The sequence below is a fragment of the Idiotropiscis lumnitzeri genome, chromosome 13 (assembly GCF_059441095.1).
Source record: "Idiotropiscis lumnitzeri isolate Australia: NSW breed Sydney's pygmy pipehorse chromosome 13, RoL_Ilum_1.0, whole genome shotgun sequence".
Classification (NCBI taxonomy): domain Eukaryota; kingdom Metazoa; phylum Chordata; class Actinopteri; order Syngnathiformes; family Syngnathidae; genus Idiotropiscis; species Idiotropiscis lumnitzeri.
The window spans coordinates 20,998,767-21,019,166 of NC_142403.1; the positions used below are offsets into that span (position 1 = coordinate 20,998,767).

The following is a 20,400-nucleotide window of genomic DNA, read 5'->3' on the forward strand; positions in this document are numbered from 1 at the left end:
TGGACAAAATGTGTGCTCTTAATATGTCATTTGTGCTAAAACAATTTTCCGAAGGCATGTTTATAAGAGCCACAAGTGCAAAGGGCTGTCTTGCATTAAAAAAATAACATTCAAGGACGGCACAAAACTGCTAACAATAAAACAGTGCAAGTGAAAGATTTTGTTCATTTTTTTGCTAAATTAAACTCACTTCAAATTTTTGTGTATTATCGAGGTCCTGCATATCACCCCCCCCAAAAAAGTCTTATTCCTACTCACGTTGTAATATAGGGTCCCCCCCCCCGCTGCAACTTGGGCCTTGCTTGCATCTTGCCAGTTTCGCCGTGCACATATGTGGCTTCGTCTCACCTCCGGCAGGCAGGCGGGCCTCAAAAATGGAATTCCGCACGTGTTTTTCATTTCAGTGCGTCATTTTCGTTGACGTCCTTTCCACCTTTGATCATCTGGAAGTCTTTTCTGCTCACTTCTGGTCCCTTTTTATTTTGTAGCTCGTACGACACATGAAAGAATTGGATGCATTTGCAGCATGTTTGGATGTGGACGTGTGCATTGCGCTTGTGCGTGTCAGCTTTGACGGAAGCTTCCAGATTGCCACGCTCACTGGACTCTTGTTGTTGACGTGACCCACTTTTCTGCTCGGTACTCACACCGGGATTATTCGTGTTGGAGCCCACCGGGATGCGCAGGATTTGTGTCATACCAAAACACACACACACACACACCACACACCAACGGGTGTGTGCATGTGAAGAGGACACATTGGAACACGTTCACGTCTCCACATTAGCAAGATCACCTTCAGTTTTTCAGACTTTTTTTTGGGGGGGGGGGGGGTGGGGGAGGGGGTGACTCACCAGATTGCTGAATTTGCTTTGCCAGTGTCATCGGCGCAGAAGACGTCTGGAAGTGCGCCACTTTGGCTTTGTGTTGTTTTTCTTGAAAGATCTCACGCGGCTCTTTTTATGTGATTTGGCCTCCAGTTTTTCGGAACAGCGACAGTAAACAACCCCAAAAATGTTTTTTTGGGTTGCCTTTGGACGCTGAAGTTATTTTCATTGTCATAGGAAATGAAGACAAATCGACTTTATCTACAATCTTATCTTACAACGTCTGCATGCATTTCATTCAAATGAATAATGAATTCACGACAGCGGCAGGCGACCATTTTGACCACTTGGCCAACCGACAAACTAAATAGTAAACTCGCAATTAACTAAACGACTCGTCTACCAACCAGTACGTCGATTTATAGATGAACTGACAAACCAATTTCCAAAGTCAAACCGACCCACTAACGTATCAACTCACAAATTAAATGACTCGCTAACTGACCGACTGACTGACCAACAAACGAAAAAAGAAAATACCAACCAATCGAATAACTGAACCAAATGGCTCCGCGAAGGACCGAGCAACCGACTAACATTCAAGTTACTTATAAAGCTGACGATTAACTAAGATGCTAACTTGCTAACCAATCCACTAAGTAATGAAAACGGACTCTCCAAGAGAAGGAGTGAGCGACTCTTGGACTGAGACTCAAGAATGATGGAATTTGCGATTCAACAATCAATCAACCAGCTGGTTTAGCGAACAAACCGAACAACCGAGTGACCTGCTGACCTTTCAAGCAACCAACGAGCTCGTTTACAAACGGAGCGACTGACTGACACGTTAATCTAAAACCAAGCAACGAATCCAGAAACGTTTTTGTTTTTACAAAGATTGGGATTGAACTTTCGCTAAATGTAACAGCAACATGTTTGTGATTGTGCTCGTCTTGCATCATCCTGAGATCTGTTTCTAATCAGACAAAAACTTCAATGCGACTTGTCGCAGACAAAGACGATAAATCATCACGTTGCGTAACATGGCGTGTGTGTGTGTGTGTGTGTGTTATGTAACACCTCAGTGATTGTTTATGGCGCTGACCTTACAGTCCCGGCAGCAATAATAAGCCACACTCATCTTTTTCTCTTCTCATATTTGCGTTTGTTTGGGACTGCTAGCGCTTAGCACTTGGCTTAGCATTGACACAACCGCGTGCGATGAAGCGGATACGATATAACGGACACACACACAAACTTGTCATGTGACCCCCGCTCACATTTCAAAAAGACTTCTCTGAACTAACAAAGTTTGTTTTTTTTCACACCACAACTGCCATCTGCTGGATCTGGTGAGGCGCTGCCCCTGCGTGGTCCCGATGCAAGTAGACTGTAACAAGTAAACATGAAATTGAACTGACTGATGGATTGAGTGACACACATTGGAACCAACCCAACCCACCGACAACTTATTAACTAACCATGTCAGCTACCAACCGACTGACTAGTTGACTGACCACCTGATCAACCTCGCGACTAATTGGCTAATTAACCAACTTGGCCTGACTAATTATCTGGCTTCGAAACCAACAGACGGACGGCCCCACCTACCAATCGATCACCCAACAACCGGCCGGCTAAGTGAGACTGACCGACTGACTTTCCTCAGCGCCGAGCAACCAATTGGCAACATAACGGACCAACTAAGTGGCTCAGAAATCAGCCAATTGGCAAAGTAACTAGTTGACTGACCGAAACGTCCGCCCAAACAACTGACTGATTGACCAACAACTAAAAACAACAATCAAACCATCCCACACATGCGACCACAATCATCAACATTTTTTTTTTATTATTTAGCTTAGGCGTTCCCCCCCCCCCCCCCACATTTCAGATCTGACTCCAACTTTACGCAGCTCAGTCGCTGGTGTTCTCTATCCAAACGTCTGTTAAAAAAATGCATCCAAAATATTCAATAATGCGGTGAAGTGTGGCCTTCCCAGAGCATCGTGATCAAATAGTGCTGGCGTGCTGCAACACAAAATGTGCCGTGTAATCACATCCATCCCATAATAATACGTTTCCTGTCCAACCGTCGACAAGATCCAAAATGGACCGCATCAAATTTTCATTGGCTCCAGAAGGAGCGTTTCAAACTTCAGGATCGTGTCCACGTCTCCTCCCCCGCCGTGCGTGTGTGTGTGTGTGTGTGAGAGACACATCTGGAGGTTGTGGAGCTCTCGTCAGACAGTTGCTGTTGCTATGGGACAAGCTGCCGCGTGTGGACGAGAGCATTTGCGCAAGTTTGTCTGACATCCGCTGCAAGATTGCTGCTTCTTCTGCCGGTCAGTTTTTTGTCGTGTCGTGTCGTGTCGTGTATCGCCGCGCGTCGTCGTCGTCCACTTTTCAGCGTCGTCTGCACGTGTGCCTCGCGTTAGCGACGTCACACGTCAAGTGGAAACTCGACATTGCGCTACTGCGAGCCCAAAAGCGGGCAGATTGCATGTTTGCGGCGTGCAGTCCGAAATAATCTCAACGAACTTGATCATGTCAACGTACGACTGCGACCTTTTTGACATGAAAGGTGACGGGAGGTCAACGGGCCTCCTAAATCAGCAGTTCTCATAATAGGCTTCAAATAAAAATATTGGGCTGCCCACAATTTCTCAGGTGAAAGTTTTGTTTGGATTCATTGATAAATGCGACAAAAAGAATTTTTGAACTCCTTCACGGTCAGCCCAGATAAACGGAACGTAATTTTTGACTTCTATAGCCGTCAATGGCAATGAAGGAGTCGATCTCGATCACGTTATTCAAAAAGAGTGAAATTGACAATCAATCAAACTTGATGGCGATTCAGTTCACAGAAAATCCGCAAAAATGGTCATTGTTTTCCGAATCTTTGAATAAAAAAAAAAAAAAAAAAAAAAAAAAAGCAGTTGGTGGCCAAAGTCTCATTTTGAAAGATAATCAGTCTGCTTATTTGGAGCACGGCAACGATCAGAGAAGAATTACTGGTGAGGGACTTTTGTTTGCGTAAACTCTATAAAGTAAACGTTTCCAACAAATTCCTTGAATGTTTTAAACGTTTTTGGCCAATCCAGATGATTGTGGAGTTTTGCGTTTTTAGTCTTGGTGCATGCTAGGAAATCCCCCTGCTCGCTTGCCTGCCTTGAGTCCGTCGTGACGAAGGATAAGGATGTTGATATCAGCATAGCGCGCACATGATTCATTCCCGAAGCCACTGGAGTCTTGTACTTTTACGGCTTGAAAAAAAAAAAAAAAGAATCGGTCTCCAGGAAAGTCTGTTTTGATCCAAGATGTTCTGGTTCTTGAGCAACAGGAGCCCTGGGAGTCGAGCATGGTCTTTCCCGAGCGTTCCGTCCCACGGAAGCCCAGCGTTCCGCTGGTGCTGGCCGGACTGCTGCTCCTGGGCCACATCCTGGCAGGGGCGCGAGGGGAGGAGCCAATCGGAGCGCCCGATATCGCCACGGCCAAGTCGGACCCCAGCGAATGTCCGGTGGACTGCAGCTGCACGGCCGAGGGGGCGGTGGACTGCGCCGGAGTGGACCTCACCGAGTTCCCCGCGGGACTGCCGGCGACCACTCGCCAGCTAGCGCTACAGGTGCGACCGTTCAGCGGAGGTGCCAGCACGTGCGGGGGGGAACCACCTTTTGTTTTGTTTTTTTGTCTCCACACGGCAGAATAACAAAATCGAGGAGATACGGGTGGAGCACCTGTCACACTTGCATCTGCTCGAGACCCTCAACCTGCAGAACAACTGGCTCACGACAGACGGTCAGGACTTTACTTTGAAATGACTACTTCCTGTTCCACTCCAGTCCAGTAGGTGGCAGTCATGTACATTTCAAAATCTAAACTGACACAGCAAGTTTATTTTTCTGTACAGCTCCATCTGTTGGCTCTGGTGGGCCACTGCCACCGCTTGGTCCCAATGCAAGTAGATTGTAACATCTGAAAATGAAAATGAAACAAACGGACTCAAGGACCGACTGACTGTCTGACAAAGATCGAAGTCACTGACCAACCCAACAACCAATAAATGAGCAACTAACTCATCAACTAACCGAATAACCAACTAACTAGTCGAGTGACTTGCCAACGTATTGGCAAAGTCCCCAACTAAATGACAAAGTAACTGATTTAACGGACCAATGGACCAACCTCCCGACCAAACCAACCATTCAACTAGCTGTCCTGCTGTCCGACCTACCTACCGACTAAGCAACTTGCTAAATAAGGATTGGGCTGGGTTAGAAAACCAACCAACCTACCCACCTACTTAAATGTCAACCAACTAACTGAGTGATTAACTAGCTGGCTAGGTATTTGAAAGACTGAGTAATTGATTATCTTCATGACCAGCCAATGAGCTAAGTAATCAATTAACCAAATGTGTTAATGTTCATCTTGTCTTCTTATATATTCAAATTGGTTTTTGGTTTACCGCTACAAGTTTGGACATCAACTGCCGTCGTACCTGACGAGAATGAAAGACCAAGAGAACTTAAAAACTCACAAAGCAGTCGGCAATTGACGTTGAAACTTGTAGAGTTAAACTAAAAACCTCATTGTCTCCTCTATTTGAATTTACCAAATGGCTTGACTGACGAGAGGAACGTATGTGCTACCATCTCTCGCCCAAAGTCACATGGTCACACGCCTTCGGTTCAACCGCAATCGAAACGAGGACAATCGCACAAGAAAGCGGATGATGCTCACAGTTTATTGGATGGCGAAAAAAATGAAAGCACTGACTTGTTCTCTTTCCAGGCCTCGAAGATGAAGGTTTTGAGATGTTAGAAGAACTGGCATATTTGTACCTGGCCAACAACCAGGTAGTTGCAACTTCCTCCTCAACAACTGAACTCCTCAGACCTCCCGCAATCAGTTCTGGCTTGTTTTCAAGGTTTCCTTTCAAAGTGTCGTCCGGCGCACGGCGTCGTCTCATTCTTTGCTCCTAAACATTCCATAGCAGGCATCCTTTGGTTCTTTCAGCTCACGTCGGCGCCCAAAGCCTTGCCACCCTCGTTGGTCAGTGCTGACTTTGCAGCCAATCAGCTCACCAAGATCTTCCCGTACACATTTGGCTACAAGCCGAACCTCAAGTACGATTGTGGCGCTTGCGTTCTTCTTCCTGAAGGTTCGGTCTGATGGTTCTCCTGACACGCAAACAAATGTTTCCAGGTCCGTGTATCTCCACAACAACAAGCTGACGGATGGCGGGCTTCCCGATCACATGTTCAACGCTTCTGACAACCTGGAGATCCTCACCATGTCCAGCAACTTCCTGCGGACGGTCCCACAGAACCTGCCCTCCAGCTTGTACCGTCTTCACCTGAAGGTCCCTCGTGGAATACTTCCCGTCCTCACTGGAGAACCACATTGACGTCGCCGTGTCTTTTAACAGAGCAACAAGCTGGAGAAAATCCCAGCCGGAGCCTTCGACAGTTTGCAAGACCTCCGCGAACTTTACCTGCAAAACAACCTCCTGAGCAATGACGGCATGGACAACGAGACGTTCAGGTAGGGACAAAGCTCAGAGTTGAAGTGTCCTGAGACGCCGTCTGATGCCGTCTTGATGTCTTCCAGTCAACTGACCAGCCTGGAGTGCTTGGACTTATCCAACAACAACCTGAGCGTGGTACCCAAAGGTCTGCCTCGCAACCTGGTGCTGCTGCACCTTGAGAAGAACGCCATCCGCAGCATCCCCGCAGATGCCCTCAATTCCGTGCGCAACCTGGAGTACCTTCTGCTGCACAACAACAAGCTGCGCTCGCGCTTCATCCACCCGGCCGCCTTCCAGGTGACCTCTACCTCCCGTCACAAGTGGGGGATGCCAATCGCATGACTGAAGTTGCCAATTAACCTGACGCGTGACATTTTGTGTGGAATCCACTTGACTTGCTTCAAATTTCTCACAGTAACTTGAGAATTGCTTGAGATGAAACGTCCGATGCTCACACGGTCACAATCAGAAGCGCTCGAATCAAGTCGTCCGCCTCCTTGACTCGTTTCTTTGCCTCCTTCCAAGGGCCTGAAGAAGCTGCACACGCTTCACATGTACAACAACTTGCTGGAGCGTGTTCCCCGGGGCCTCCCTCGGCGGGCCAAGACCCTCATGCTGCTCCACAACGGCATCTCGGAAATCGGCCGCAACGACCTGGTGCTGCTCCACACGCTGACCGAGCTCAACCTCAGCTACAACCAACTGAGCAACGCCAAGCTGCACCGAGACGCCTTCCGCAAGCTGCGCCTGCTCGAGACGCTGCACCTGTCGGGCAACGCCCTGCATTCGCTGCCCGTCGGCCTCCCTCGCAGCCTGAAGGTGCTGGAGGTGAAGAACAACCGCTTGACCTCCATCCCGGACGGCACGCTGACGGGCATGGACAAGCTTCAGAAGCTCATCCTCAGTGAAAACCAGCTCCGGCTCAACTCGGTCTACCAGGGGGCCTGGATGGAGCTCAGTGCGCTCACAGTGAGTGGCCGTGGCTTTCCATCTCACCCTTTCACACAGCTGCCATTCGGCTACCTCAAAATCCAGAAACCAACCCCCCCATTTCGTAGCTGTACCTTTCACACAAAGTAATTTTTGGCAGGCCAAAAGCTTTCGCCACAAAAACTGTGTGAAATTTTATTGTTTGGTATGAAGTTTGAAAAGCTTCACCCCCCCCCCCCATGCCCCGTCCTGTCTTTCCGATAACCCCTTTCACAGAACAACCGCTCAGAAAAAAAACGGCTATGTCAGAACTTTGCAATGCTTTGGTTGTGTTTTTTTGTGGTGACGTTCTGATTTTGTCCATGTAGACGTTGGACCTGTCCAACAACCTGCTGTCGCACATCCCATCGGACCTGCCCGAGTCGTTGGAGTACCTTTACCTGCAGAGGAACCGCATCGCCAGCATTCCCGTGTCCGCCTTTGAAGGAACCCCCAACATCAAAGGAATATACCTGCGGTAAGACCACGCCCGCTTCACACGTAGTTGAGCAGAAAAGCTAGCGGGAAACCACGAGCAACAATCCCCTCATGTTTTTGTGTATTTTTGATTCGATAATGTACTTCCTAAAAACACAGCAGAACAACATCGTGAAAAAGTTTGTGCCTGACAATTTCATGCTACAATCCAATTCATTGTACTGCTCCTTCTGCTATTCGTATCTTGACCACCGGGGGGGCAAACAACAAGAGTAGACCTCCACTGTTACGACGACGACGACGACGACGACGACGACGACTCTCGGTGACTCAATAAGATGCTGCAATAATCAGTGGTCAACTTTCAATTATTCATGCTAACTGTGAGCATGTTAATTAGCATTCTAATCAGTTTGTTGATTTTGTTTGTTAATATTAAATCTAACAGCAGACTGTGCAGACAAAAGTTGTGGGGCACTAATAGGAAGTGAAAAGTGGAAAAAAAAAGATGCTTGGGCAAATTTTGTGACAACTCCACAATGGGAACGTTCGGAAAATGTTGAGTTTGGACAAACGTATTAGGACACTTGTAGGAACACATGAACTTTGCACAAAAGTTTGAAGGAAATGTATAAAGTGGAGCAAACTGATCCAAGCATGACTAAATATATGGCGACCATTGTCTAAAAATGTTTTGAAGCATCTGATTGCTAAATTGATGACGAGCCGTCGCACTTTTGTCCGTGCGTCCTGCCGCTGTTCTCGCGTGTGAACCGAGCGCAAATCGTCCTCATGAAAGCTTGTGCATCTGACCTGACTCGGAAGGTTCAACCGTCTGTCGGCGTCGGCGGTGGACGAGAGCTCGCTGGCTCACCTGAGCCAACTCCAGGTCCTCGACATCGGTGGCGTCGGCGGAGACGAGGCCGACGATGAGGAGGAGTCCCAGTAACTTTGGAGGACTGAAGCGTTCCTGAGACTTTCCTGGTGCGGGATACCGGATGAAAAGTTAGCTTGGGCTGGTTCGACGTCCACGTGGCAGTCGATGCGTGGACATGAACTCTATATCACATTCGGTGCGTTTGCTTTTGTCTGGCAGCATATAAACAACGCGGCAACTTACCAGCGCCACGCACTTACTTGTTTTTTTTTTTCTTCACGCAATCTGAGCGACGACAATTATAAGTATCGCAGTGCCGTGAGCGAGCTTGTAACTCCGTTTACATGCCTTAAACTGACTGAAAAAGGTCAAAGTTCGTCAATCAGTTGGGACTCAGTATAATTGCCATGAAAATCATTTTTGAATGAAAAGTGAGTAATTTTTTTTTTCTAGGGGGAAAAAAAACTGAGGGGAATTTGCAATGAATGAAAAAGATTCAAAAATGTACCACCGAAACCTAACATCATATTTTATAAAAAGAACATAAAGGAGAAACGGCACAAAGTGTCGTATCTGCGCTCTGAGTGTGTGTCTTTGACTGACATCTGGCGTGCGTCCATCCGAGTGTGAGCTGAGAGCGACGGCAGCTCATCGCAAGTGTTTTCAAAACACGCTCTTTTTATCTTGAGACTTTAACAAACTGTAAAAAAAAAAAGAAGAACACTCATTACACATATGGCGGTTTTTAATTAGCATCCAAAAGTGCCGACAGCTCCCTCGTGTCGTGAAGTGCCCTTTGATGACCCTTTTCGATGACCAAGTTGACTCGTTTACGTTTTACGTACAAGAGCAAAAACATTTGGGTTGAGGCTCCGCGGCTGTTGGTTATTTTTCGGGTGCGGTCCACCGAGTCAGAAGCCCGACGCTCGGACTTCCCCGCCGTCCATCGGACCGACCGGTGGATGCACTGACGGAGCAATTTGCTCGGGAACTTTTCATCTTCAGGCCGTGTCATGACTCCATTAAATGAGCAATTTTCTTTTTTTGATAGCTTTTTTTTCCATATCCAAGAGCAACATTTTGGTTGAGACGTCCCATCGCCACGGCGACATGGCAGAAGTTCAGCAGTTCGCAGGACTGGTCAGTGAATCGCAGCTGCATGAGTCTTAAGGCAGAATCAAACGTGTGACTTTGTCCCTCATGGATTCACAAGCTCCGTCCGAGCAAGAGCAGTCCAGGTCCGGGTCTGGAGACATTGAGAGTTCTGCTGGTCCTCCTGCAGCGGAAAGGAGACCAAAGAGCGGCCTTCAAATTTGGCTCTTCACACGTTGGTCTCCAGGCCGTTCATGTCCACCGCATAGTGGTCCTTGTTCTTCTTGTGGGGTCGCGGAGGGACGCGCGGCTTCCTCCGGTCGGGCGGCGGCCGCAAGCCCTCCTCCAGCTGCATGAGGCGCATCACCTCGGGTGGGACCAGCGTGGGCTTGGACTGCAGCCGGTAGTTGCCATTGGTGTTGTGGCAGTTCATGAGCGGAGCTGCCACGCCGGCGCCGGCGCTCTCGCACATGAGCGGCACCTGAACGTCGCCGGGGGAGTCAAGATACGACAAGTAAGGAAGGCGAGCGAAGGAAGAACTCAGCAAGCATGTAACAAAGTGCAGAAGTTCAGACTAAGGATGCGGGGAAAGGTGAGGAAAAAGGAGACAGGAAATCAGGAAGCACTGAGGAAGGAAACCACAAAGTCGTGAGACAAGACATCAGAAGGCAGGACGTGAAGAGGAACTCGGAAGTGAGGGAACAAGAACTGGACAAACGGGAAATGAAGACAAAAAATTGAAGCGGGAAAAATATGAGGGAACAGGAAAGAGGAAAATGGAAGTGAAATCCGGAAGCGCGAAAGCTGGAAACTAGGAAACAGGAAGTGAAATGAGTCCTCACCCCGTCTCCTTCCTTGATGAAGTCCTTCCTGCAAATGTGCGCCATGATTCCGGTGGCGAGGGCGTCGCCCATGACGTTGACCATCGTGCGGAATCGGTCTCTGCGCGGTAGGATGCCAAAATGTGACGTCGATCACGCACGCGTTCCGCACACGAGTGACTTACAGCGCCCAATCCACGGCGATGATGAGGCTGATGTCGTCGGTCGGCAGGCCGACGGAAGTGAGCACGATCACCATGGTGACCAGGCCCGCTTGGGGAATGCCCGCGGCGCCGATGCTGGCGGCCGTGGCCGTGATGCTGAGAAGGAAGGAAGGAAGGTCAGCGGGTGACGCTGTAACCGTTAAAAGCCAAAAACAACTCAAAACGGCAAAGATGACAAATTATGATCCCATATCATTTTAAAAACAGTGCAGAAACTGCAGCTCCGCTTACCTTAACTTAATTGAACTACACACGCAATTACCTTGACAATTAAGCTAGAGGAAGGGAGGGAAACAAAAAGAGCACATGAGGAAGTGGGAGGTGCGTAAACAGAAAGTCAGGAGGAAGGAAGAAAATAAAGGAAAGAAGGGAACGAGGAGAACCCGGGGCAAAAGGATCCACCGAGTGAAGTGAAGGGGCAGGAGCAGGAATGATGGGAGGAGTCTTTGAGAGGTTCCAGGAAGTGACGTGAACGGGACTGATTTGAGACATCCACCGACCTGATGGTGATGATCTGTCCGAAGTCCAGCTCGTAGTTGTTGACCTGCGCGATGAAGATGGCGGCCACGGCCTCGTAGAGCGCCGTGCCGTCCATGTTGATGGTGGCGCCCACGGGCAACACGAAGCGGATGATGCGCCGGTCGATGTGGTTGTTCTCCAGGAGGCACTTGAAAGTGATAGGCAGCGTGGCCGAGCTAAACGCAAAGACCAGCGGGACCGCCGCCCGGTCAGCGAGCGGACTGCCGCGCCACCGGTTCTTTCCCGTGCCGACGCTTACCTGGACGAGGTGGCCAGGGCGATGAGGAGCGCCTGGAGGATTCCGCGGATGTAGACGATGGGACTCTTCTTGGTGATGAAGAAGTACATGGCGGGCAGGATGAAGAGGCCGTGCAGCACCAGACCGAAGACCACCGTGACGGCGTAGAAGCCTAACTTCTTCCCCATGGCCGACGGGTCGCTCATCTCCAGGATCTTGCCCGCCACCAGGAATACGATTCCGAACGGGAAGTACCTGGGGCATTCCCCGAATGACTCATTTCAAGTCCACGACTGCACGAAGACTCGCATGCTAAGCCTCAATGTGAGATCGCAACCCCGTTTGGGTTCAAGTTGAAATGTTTTGACTATTCGGGCACGTTGTACTCACCAAATAACGATGGCGACTATTTTGAGCACGGCCTCGTTCAAACTCTGGCAGAAGTTGACCAAGGCGCTGCCGTTTGGACCCATCCTGCCCAGCATGATGCCTGCAACAACGCAACGCCACATGGCAGCCGCCCAAAATGGCAAATCTCAACGCCAAAGATTGACGCCTTACCCATGGTGGCGGAAAAGATGACGATGCCGAGGACGTTCATCCCGTCGCTGGTGCCCTCCTTGGTTTTGACCAGCACGTCGGGGGGCGGCGTCAGATCCAGCGAGAAGTTCTGGACGTCACTTCCGTTGTCGTCCTGGATGCCGTAGATGAGCGGTCGCCGCGTGACCGACTGGGATGGCGTCTGGGCCGACGTGGGCTTGGTCTGGACGGTGTATTGGCTGCTGGTTCGATACTGACGAAGGTCACAGAGCAACGTATCGTGGCAGAGGCCTTTCGGACAACAACATGACGGACAACAAGATGGTGGCAAGGATGGACAACACGTACGACGAGATGAAAGTCACAAAGTCGTGGAAGTCTGGTGACGAGATGAACGTGATCTTCCCATAGAGGGGCACGTTTGCGTTCACGGGCTTGATGGAGCAGCGCGAAGCCACACAAGAACCAACAAGTTGGCAAAAGATACGCCCCAAGTCCACTTCAAAGACCAAAAATTGTCAGAGGATAATGCCAGACAAGAGCAGGAAGAGAAACAAGATGGCGTCCATAATTCATGTGGCACGGATCCCAAAGAGTTCAACGAGTGTCCAGACTTTGTGGTTTTCAACATTGAAGATCCTCAGCAAGATCGGACAGATTGTAAACAAGATGGCGGACAAGATGGAAGGCAATGGAGCAGATAACTCCAAACATAGATGACACGATGAAAGACTTTAACGGTGGACAGTAAAGACCAGATGAGTACGAAAACGGATGGACGAGATGCTTGAGCAGCTGACAAGACGGACCACAAGACGAGCAAGATGGACGACTTGATGCTGGACGGGTTGGCTGACACGAACATGATTGCGCAGCCGATGGCAACCAAAATTAAATGGGGCTCAAAATGGAGCGCATGACCAACAAGACGGAAGACAAAAAGACGTCTCACCTGTTGGAAGGTTGCCTGCACCAGATTGGCCGGGAACATGTTTCTGCAGGAAAAATGGTATCAATTAAAAATCCTGATCCAAGCGCTCTCAAAGATGGACTTGGGCATGAGACCATGAAGAGACTTGACCTGTGCACGCATGTGGGAAGACGGCATATTAGCTAATGGAAGCACGTACCGACTGAACAAGAGTGGCCCTAGGCTTGTTCCCTGAGGAACTCCACAGGTCAGAGACATTTGATCTGAGACTGGATCTTGCCAATTTTTACAAATGTGCCTCCTGTCCTGAAGGTAGGTCTTGAACCAAATTCTCAGCCCATGTTCTAACCTCTGCAATAAGGTCACACGGTGCCCTCGGGTGCCCTCGAAATGCTGCCGGGGCGAGTGGACTGGCTAAAAATGGAGACGTGACTTGACGGATGAGCTCCACCTCACCGGATGAGGTCGAGCAGAGCGTCTGCCGAGCTCATGATGGGCTTGCCGCTGTCCTCGGAGTCTTCCTTCTGCGCGGCGCCGCCGGGGTGGATGATGGACACCATCACGATGCCCACGATGACGGCCACAAAGGTGGTCCACAGGTAGTAGGACACGGTAATCAGGCCTAGCCGACTGGAGCACTTGGCGTCCAGCGCTGCCAGGCCCGACATCAAACTGCAACGTGGAAGCAGCCGATAAGATGCGTGAAGGGAACATGAAGGCGGCATCGACGTAAAATGAAGGCAGCATGATGTCAAACTAAGTTTGAAGGCAACAATAAGCCATCTTGAAGGTAAAATGAGGGCCTGAAGGCAGCCTGAAGAGACCATGCATGAAGGCAACTTGAAGGCAGGATGAAGGTAAGATGAAGTCAATGTGAAGCCTTCCCAAAGACAAACTAAAGTTCAAACGAAGCAGGCTAAATTCCCTTCGTGTTTGTTCCATGTAGGCAACGTGAAGGCAGCAAGCAACATTTTGCCTTCATGTTGTCTGCATGGCGTGTGCGCTCACGGTTTAATTCCTTCTCCCGATCTACAAGGCACATGCGCGCACGCACGCAGAGTGTAATAGCACGACGCGAGCACCTGGACACCACCAGCGGCAGAATCAACATCTTCAGCATCCTCATCAGCAGCTCGCCAGGAAACTGGAAATATTTCACTTCCTGTGGGGGAGAGAGCACAAGAAAGGCGCTTTCGTGACTTCTTGAGTTTGACTGGCGAACTCGCTTTACAGTCGGCTACCATCTCGATTTTTGCCTCGTTGGCTTTTCGACTTTTGGCTGCCGGCTTCAACGGCAAAACATTCCTCCAGATGCCCTCTCCACTTAGAAAAGCCAAACGTGCTTTTCCTTTTCACATTGATCTCGGTTCCCAGAAGCAGCGATTCCCGTGGAGCGGCGACTATTGTTCAACGATGCTGAGTTTGGAATACATTCCCAAATGGGGACGTGTGTTGGTTCAAAGAGCAAGATTGGTGAAATCCAGGAAAGAACGGCTCCGTCCGTGCTTGATCTCCAATTGGATGACTTTTAGCGACGGCGGCCGAGAGGACGTTGAAAGACAACGTGGCGGCCATTTTCTCTCTACGATGACGGCAGCTGTTTTGGCCCGTGCCAGGATGGTCTTATCTTATCTTTTCTTATCATTGATGTGGCCTGACATGGGCTTTTGTTGACATGTTGTTGACGTCTGGCACCGTTTCAAACCAATGAAATGTGTGAGTTGCGGCCAACGTCAAGGAATTCAGGTGGCATGAGGAGAAACGAAGGCGGGCGAGCTGGCGGAGGAGGAGGAGGCGGCCTAATGGATGGCTGCTAAAGAGCTTTTCTGGCAGCCATTAAGCGCCGGCAGCTTAGTTTTGCTGTGTGACAGCAGGATCAACAGCCAGCAAAAACACACACACACACACACATACACACATTCTTGCTGATACACACTACACCAATTTATATACAAACACACACAACTCAATTTATTTATAGAGCCAACGCACAAACACACACCTATGAAGAGAAATACGCATCCACGTATGTTCACAAACAAACGGAAATGCACACACGTGCACACACAAATGAGAGCAAACACACCAAACGGTCCTCTGTCGAAAATGTTTGGTCCTCGTGGCTTCGGCCAATCAGCAGCCTGCCACATGTGCTTTGTAAACAAGCAACATGGCGGACTCGCCAACCAGGATGGCCGCATGACCTTGTGACACAACACACAACAGGCTTTATTGTTGGTGTTTAACTCACACAAAAACGATGACCTCCACCAACCAGGAAGTAAGCCGACGATGTGAAGCCGCACTGAAGGTTGTATTTTTGTCAACAACCCAAATCCATCCCAGCGCGGCGTAAACGTCAACAAACGCAGCCCCGAGAGAGGGGAGGTCTGCGCCGCTGCGGGCGGGGTCACGGCTGACTTCAATCACGGCCAAACGATGCGGCCACCTTCATTCTTTAAATGCGGCGCCGTAGTCACGCACTGACTCTCCCGGCATGGAGACGACCGCCCACCGCTGATTGTTCAGGTTTTTGTACGTGCTGCCACGGCGCGACAATTTGGTTGCGCCGCAAATGTTCTGCGCGACGGTACACGACGGTCGACGTCAAGTTGGGCAGTTTGCGATTTCAGAGTAACAAAAGCAAACGATTTTGGTGGGGCTGCACTCGCTTCTGGACAGAAGACAAATGGAAATCATAGTTTGATTTGAAACCAAATCAGAGTTTAATTTCCATTTCATGGAATTGAGTCCAATTAATTTCAATTCAATGAAATGCTTCAATAAAGAAATATTTCACCTGTTGGTGGTGACATTAAAAGTTTCTGGAAAGATTTTACAGATGTTACATTTTTTGGTGTTTAAAATGGATTTTGAAACTTCATTTGAATTTCAATCACTGCAATTGAATTTAATTCATTTAAATTGTCAAATATTTTTGTCCCAGTTGTAGATAATCCTACTATTAAATTTGATAACATTCATTTTATTTTTGATTTCAAATTCTTTTTAATTTGATGTCTGACATTAAGCGGTGCCGCAATGAAGTTGTTCAATTTAAAGGATTTTATAAGCTTGACTACAAGTGACATGTATTCAGTTTAATGCAATAAAGATATATACTGATTGGGCTTTAATTCAATGTATGAGAAAAGGTCAGGCCAGGCTGTGTGAAATGCATGGGTGGCAGGTGTTTTGTGCAGGATGAGCCGCACGTCGGAGAACTGAGTGTGCAGACGCGAAGGGTCCCGGACTCCGATCAAGGCCACCCGGCTGTTGTTGTGTGAGATGGTCACACGGTCGACCGTGAGAGCAGAATAACAGATCCAGTGGTTCACGGGCGGTGGAGCGCACAAACAACTGCCTTGGAGCGCACCGTGGGAAGAGCCGACACGTCACCTTGCGGGCAGAAGACGTCCACTAAGAGAAAGCTAAAGTTAACTGCAGATGACACATAGCCAATAGGAGAGTAGTAGGAAGTCTTTGTTTTGTCTGGTTGAAATGTATAAACGATCCTGGGCAACACGAGGGGGGGGTTCGTCTGCTGGGGGGTTACAGAGACGCGCAGAACTGTGCTGAGAGGGTTTTTTGTACTGGATATCTCCTGCTTGGAATAAATCCGCTCCCGTGTGAAGTTGCCGGCATCCTGGTCATCTTTCTCTCAAAACGAGCGCGCATAATTGTTGGATGAATGGAGGTTGTGTTTGGTTAACCATTAATGGAGTCAGATAATTAATTCAAACTATTTTGGTAAACTTTTGGTACATTTAAAGTTAAAAACTCCAACAAATTGAAACTTTGATTTGAGTTTTAAATTGAAATCGATTGAATAGAATTGTAATTGAATGACCTCAGCCAAGCTGTTTGGAAAATGAACGAATGAATGTTTGGAATGTGAAACGCTCAGGTGGCGTGCGATCAGGTGGCGCTGACCTGCTCGGAGAGTCGCCGGGTCCTGAGGAAGAATCCCAGAAGGCAGCCGATGACCACGGCCAGCACGGACATGATGAGGAGGCCATTTTGTTTGCAGACGTTCTTCACCCTCAGCCAAACGGCCTCCAGCGCCACCGCCATGGTCGCCCGCTCACCTGGCTGGCTCCTCCCCCCTCCTCCACCTCCGCTGCTGCCTCCCTCAGGCCGCCATACAGGTGCCAAGACGCGAGCGACGTGGTTCCCAAACGCAAACAGGAAGTGAAGAAAAGCAACTTCCTGCGGATACTCGGCCCTTCTACTGCTCTTGGTCCCACCTCGGCATCTCGCTCATCTTCCCGGGCTGCCGCGGCACTCTGCGCTAAGCCGACGCTTTCGGGGCGGGATACTAACCCTGTGCCGACCAATCCCCGACCGCCCTGCCCCGCCCCGCCCCGCCCCCGCCCGCCCTGGTGCCATGCATCCATCAACATCTGGCGGCCACGTCTGCGCGGGTTAACATGTCCAATCCTGTTACACGGCCGCTGTAGTCAACGGTCTGAGGATGGATTAACATTGCGTGGACAAAAAAAAAAAAGTAGTGGACAAACCGTGACACTCTAAATGCTCCATGTTGGATGTGCTTCTTTCGTCCGAAAACGTGCTTCCAACTCTTTCAGGACACCTCAGTTGGAATTGACTGTAAAATGAAACACACAACGAAAAGAAGGACACACATTGTCAATTTAAATAATTTACATCAGGGGTGCTCACACCTTTTCAGCATGCAAGCTACTTATAAAAAGACCAAGGCAAAATGATCTACCTACTATAAAAATGCAATTTTTACATATATATACACATATATATATATATATATATATATATATATATATATTCATATATATATTTATACACATATATATACATAATTTAGAGAGAGAGAGAGGATTTTTTGTACAATGTATGTAGATGTAGCCAAGTAAGTTGTCTGAAAAATGACTGCTGTCCTGACAACTGGCTTTTTAATTCCTTCACCTTTCTCTTCCTCAGCTCGCTTTTCGGCGGAAAGTCGTTATATGTATATATTTTCCATGAACAGTCCGAAAATGCCGCTCCACATTTCTCTTCTTTGGTAATTGCGATGGTCGACTGGCAAATGAGGGAAACGCACTTCGAATGTCATCGTGAAAAACAACTCCTCCTCCCATTCCGTATGAAGGTGATACGTTTTTGTCTTCTTACTTGGTCCGGCACTCCCACTCATGTTTATACCCCCTTGAGTTCAAGAGAATAAAACGAGGGCTTAAAATTAGAGGTAACCAACTCGCTAGCTTATTAGTTGTGCCGCACTTAGCACCGTTGTTTGCGCATGCGTGGTGACCTATGTGTCACAAAAAAAATCAGGTGTCGTCTGACTGGGTGCCCTGTATCAATCACATGACGGATAATGAAAGGCTGACGTCTATTTTGTAATGTCATGCGATCTACCCATACTACCTTTGCGATCGACTGGTCGATCGCGATTGACGTAATGAGCACCCCTGATTTACATGCTTCGTTTCAAAACGATCGTCAATGCTAATGCTAAAGTCAATCGCGTTGACATGCGGAAAATTAGCTTCGACTTCAGGGAGTCAAATTCCTTCATTCACTAACGAACTTTTTAGGATACTACGATAGCCAGAGCCATTTGGGTTGGAGGGGGGTGGGGCAAGTTGACGACACCTCGATCACGGCTCATGTAGCCATCGTCGCGTCACCAAAAACAGCAAGCATCGGGGTTGCCAATCTCCGACTCTCTCCCAGTCGACCAATCATCACATTTTCATCTCGTGGGCCGCATTGGTGACACGACAGTTGAAAGATCGACTTGGAAAACGACTGGCAGTGACTGAGTTGGGTCATGTGACCTCGCATTTGGCCCAGTGTGTCACAGTGTGTTCGCTGCCGTGTGTGTCCGTGCGCGCGCGCGTGCGACGTGCGTGCAGATTTAGCCTTCACGTGGCTTCCATTGCGTTAGGTATGGAGAATAAATGGCGGCCTCATGAGAATGGCGCTAGCGGATTAGCGCAAATCCATTTTTGCGAATCGACACCCTGCCACCGGGTCATGTGACTTCTGTTGTCATGGCACTTGTTTTTTTTGGCCATTCGTGTTTGCAAATGACGTGTCTCCTGTCGTTCATGCAACGCGACACCCAAGTCGTTTTCCCGTTGTGTGCCACGCCCCATTTTGGTGTGACACCACGTTCCACTTCGGCGAATGATGCCAGCAGCTCAACTTCTTCGTCTGCAAAAGAATAAATAAAAATCAATTCCAAAAATGTTATGACATTGACATCTTGAGGGGGGAGCAGATTATTTCTATTTGCGTTGTTTACCATCCAAAAGATTTACCAGACAGAACTTCAAACCGGGATAGGGTTTGAAATTGGGGTTTCAAGACAAAATTAGGGTTTCAAATAATGTGTTCTGAAGACACTGATATGGTTTCTAACTAGTATTAGGGTTTCAAATTAGGGGTTCAAGACAGGATTAAGGTTTGAAATTGGGGTTTCAAACTAGGAGCAGGGTTTTGAATTGAGGTTTCAAGAGAAGATTAATGTTTCAAGACAGGGTTTTGGTGTTCAAATGACAGATAGGATTAAGGTTTCAAATTAGCGTTTCAAATCATCTTTAGGGTTTTCAATTAGGGTTGAAAATGAGGCATCTAAAGGTTTCATATTGGGGTTCTAATTATGCGTTTGAAATTAGGGTTTCAAGCGAGGGTTTAGTTTTTAAAACTGGGTTTCGGACTTTGGTTTCAAGTGAGCGTTTAAAGCATAGGGTGGGGTTCCAAATGACAGTGTGTGTGTGTGTGCAAATGAGGTACTCTTTGTTGTAGGGTTTCACAAGTGGAGGTGGACTGACGTAGTGGGTTTTGAGACACGTGATCTTGTGTGCGCGTGTGCGTATTCTCGTGCAAACGGCACAAGTGTTATTTAGTCATCTTGTGCGTGTGTTTTTGTGTGCGCGTGTGTGCACGCGTGTGCGCGTGTGTTTCATTTGCTGCACGCAGACTCCCCGTTTGCTAATCCCGCCCCTTTTGCCAATATTTCCCCCGGCTCCGGTTTGATGGGGCCGGGATTACACGGGATTAGATTAGCGACAACATGACATGACAGCATGCGCTCATTCATTCCAAAACCACACGCGCCTCATTGACGACCAAGCGCGCGAATGAGGTGTGCCTAAATTTGCACAGATTTTTTTTCTTTCGGGGGGGGGGGGCTTTCTCCTTTCATGCGGTAAATATGGGTCCAGTGACGTCACCGCGATGTCATGTTGATCTCAGGAGGTGGAAGGCTAGAACCCCCTAAGTGATCTCCCTCTGAAGTTACAAAAGGTTTAAAAACAGGATTAAAATTTCAAAGTATGATTAGGAACGATGGTTCGGGTATTAATAAAATTTCAAATTGAGGTTTGAAGGAAATGGATGGGGTT

At 48.5% G+C, this 20,400-nt stretch overlaps 2 protein-coding genes across 3 annotated transcripts; one reads left to right on the top strand and one right to left on the bottom strand.

Moving 5' to 3' along the window:
• The first annotated feature begins 3,048 nt into the window (after positions 1-3,048).
• podn (podocan) lies at positions 3,049-9,219 on the top strand. 2 transcript variants are annotated; one of them, XM_088313137.1, is made up of 11 exons: positions 3,049-3,172; positions 4,171-4,452; positions 4,532-4,625; positions 5,622-5,686; positions 5,847-5,956; positions 6,036-6,192; positions 6,259-6,374; positions 6,441-6,654; positions 6,883-7,326; positions 7,656-7,804; positions 8,590-9,219. In XM_088313137.1, exons 2-11 carry the CDS (start codon positions 4,189-4,191, stop codon positions 8,711-8,713), a joined length of 1,737 nt encoding a protein of 578 aa, XP_088169263.1. In that variant the 5' UTR covers positions 3,049-3,172; positions 4,171-4,188; the 3' UTR covers positions 8,714-9,219. The 2 variants fall into 2 exon arrangements, with proteins under 2 accessions (XP_088169263.1, XP_088169264.1); XM_088313138.1 differs by lacking the exon at positions 3,049-3,172 and having other exon boundaries at positions 4,390-4,452; positions 4,532-4,673.
• Positions 9,220-9,368: 149 nt separating this feature from the next.
• Positions 9,369-17,297, bottom strand: LOC148325074 (excitatory amino acid transporter 5-like). Its single transcript, XM_088313139.1, has 11 exons — positions 16,940-17,297; positions 14,089-14,168; positions 13,463-13,678; positions 13,028-13,070; positions 12,097-12,328; positions 11,926-12,025; positions 11,557-11,790; positions 11,279-11,473; positions 10,740-10,874; positions 10,576-10,675; positions 9,369-10,214 (listed from the first exon to the last, which is right to left on the bottom strand). The coding sequence occupies exons 1-11, from the start codon at positions 17,078-17,080 to the stop codon at positions 9,963-9,965; spliced, it is 1,728 nt and encodes a 575-aa protein (XP_088169265.1). The 5' UTR covers positions 17,081-17,297; the 3' UTR covers positions 9,369-9,962.
• Between the last annotated feature and the right edge of the window lie 3,103 nt (positions 17,298-20,400).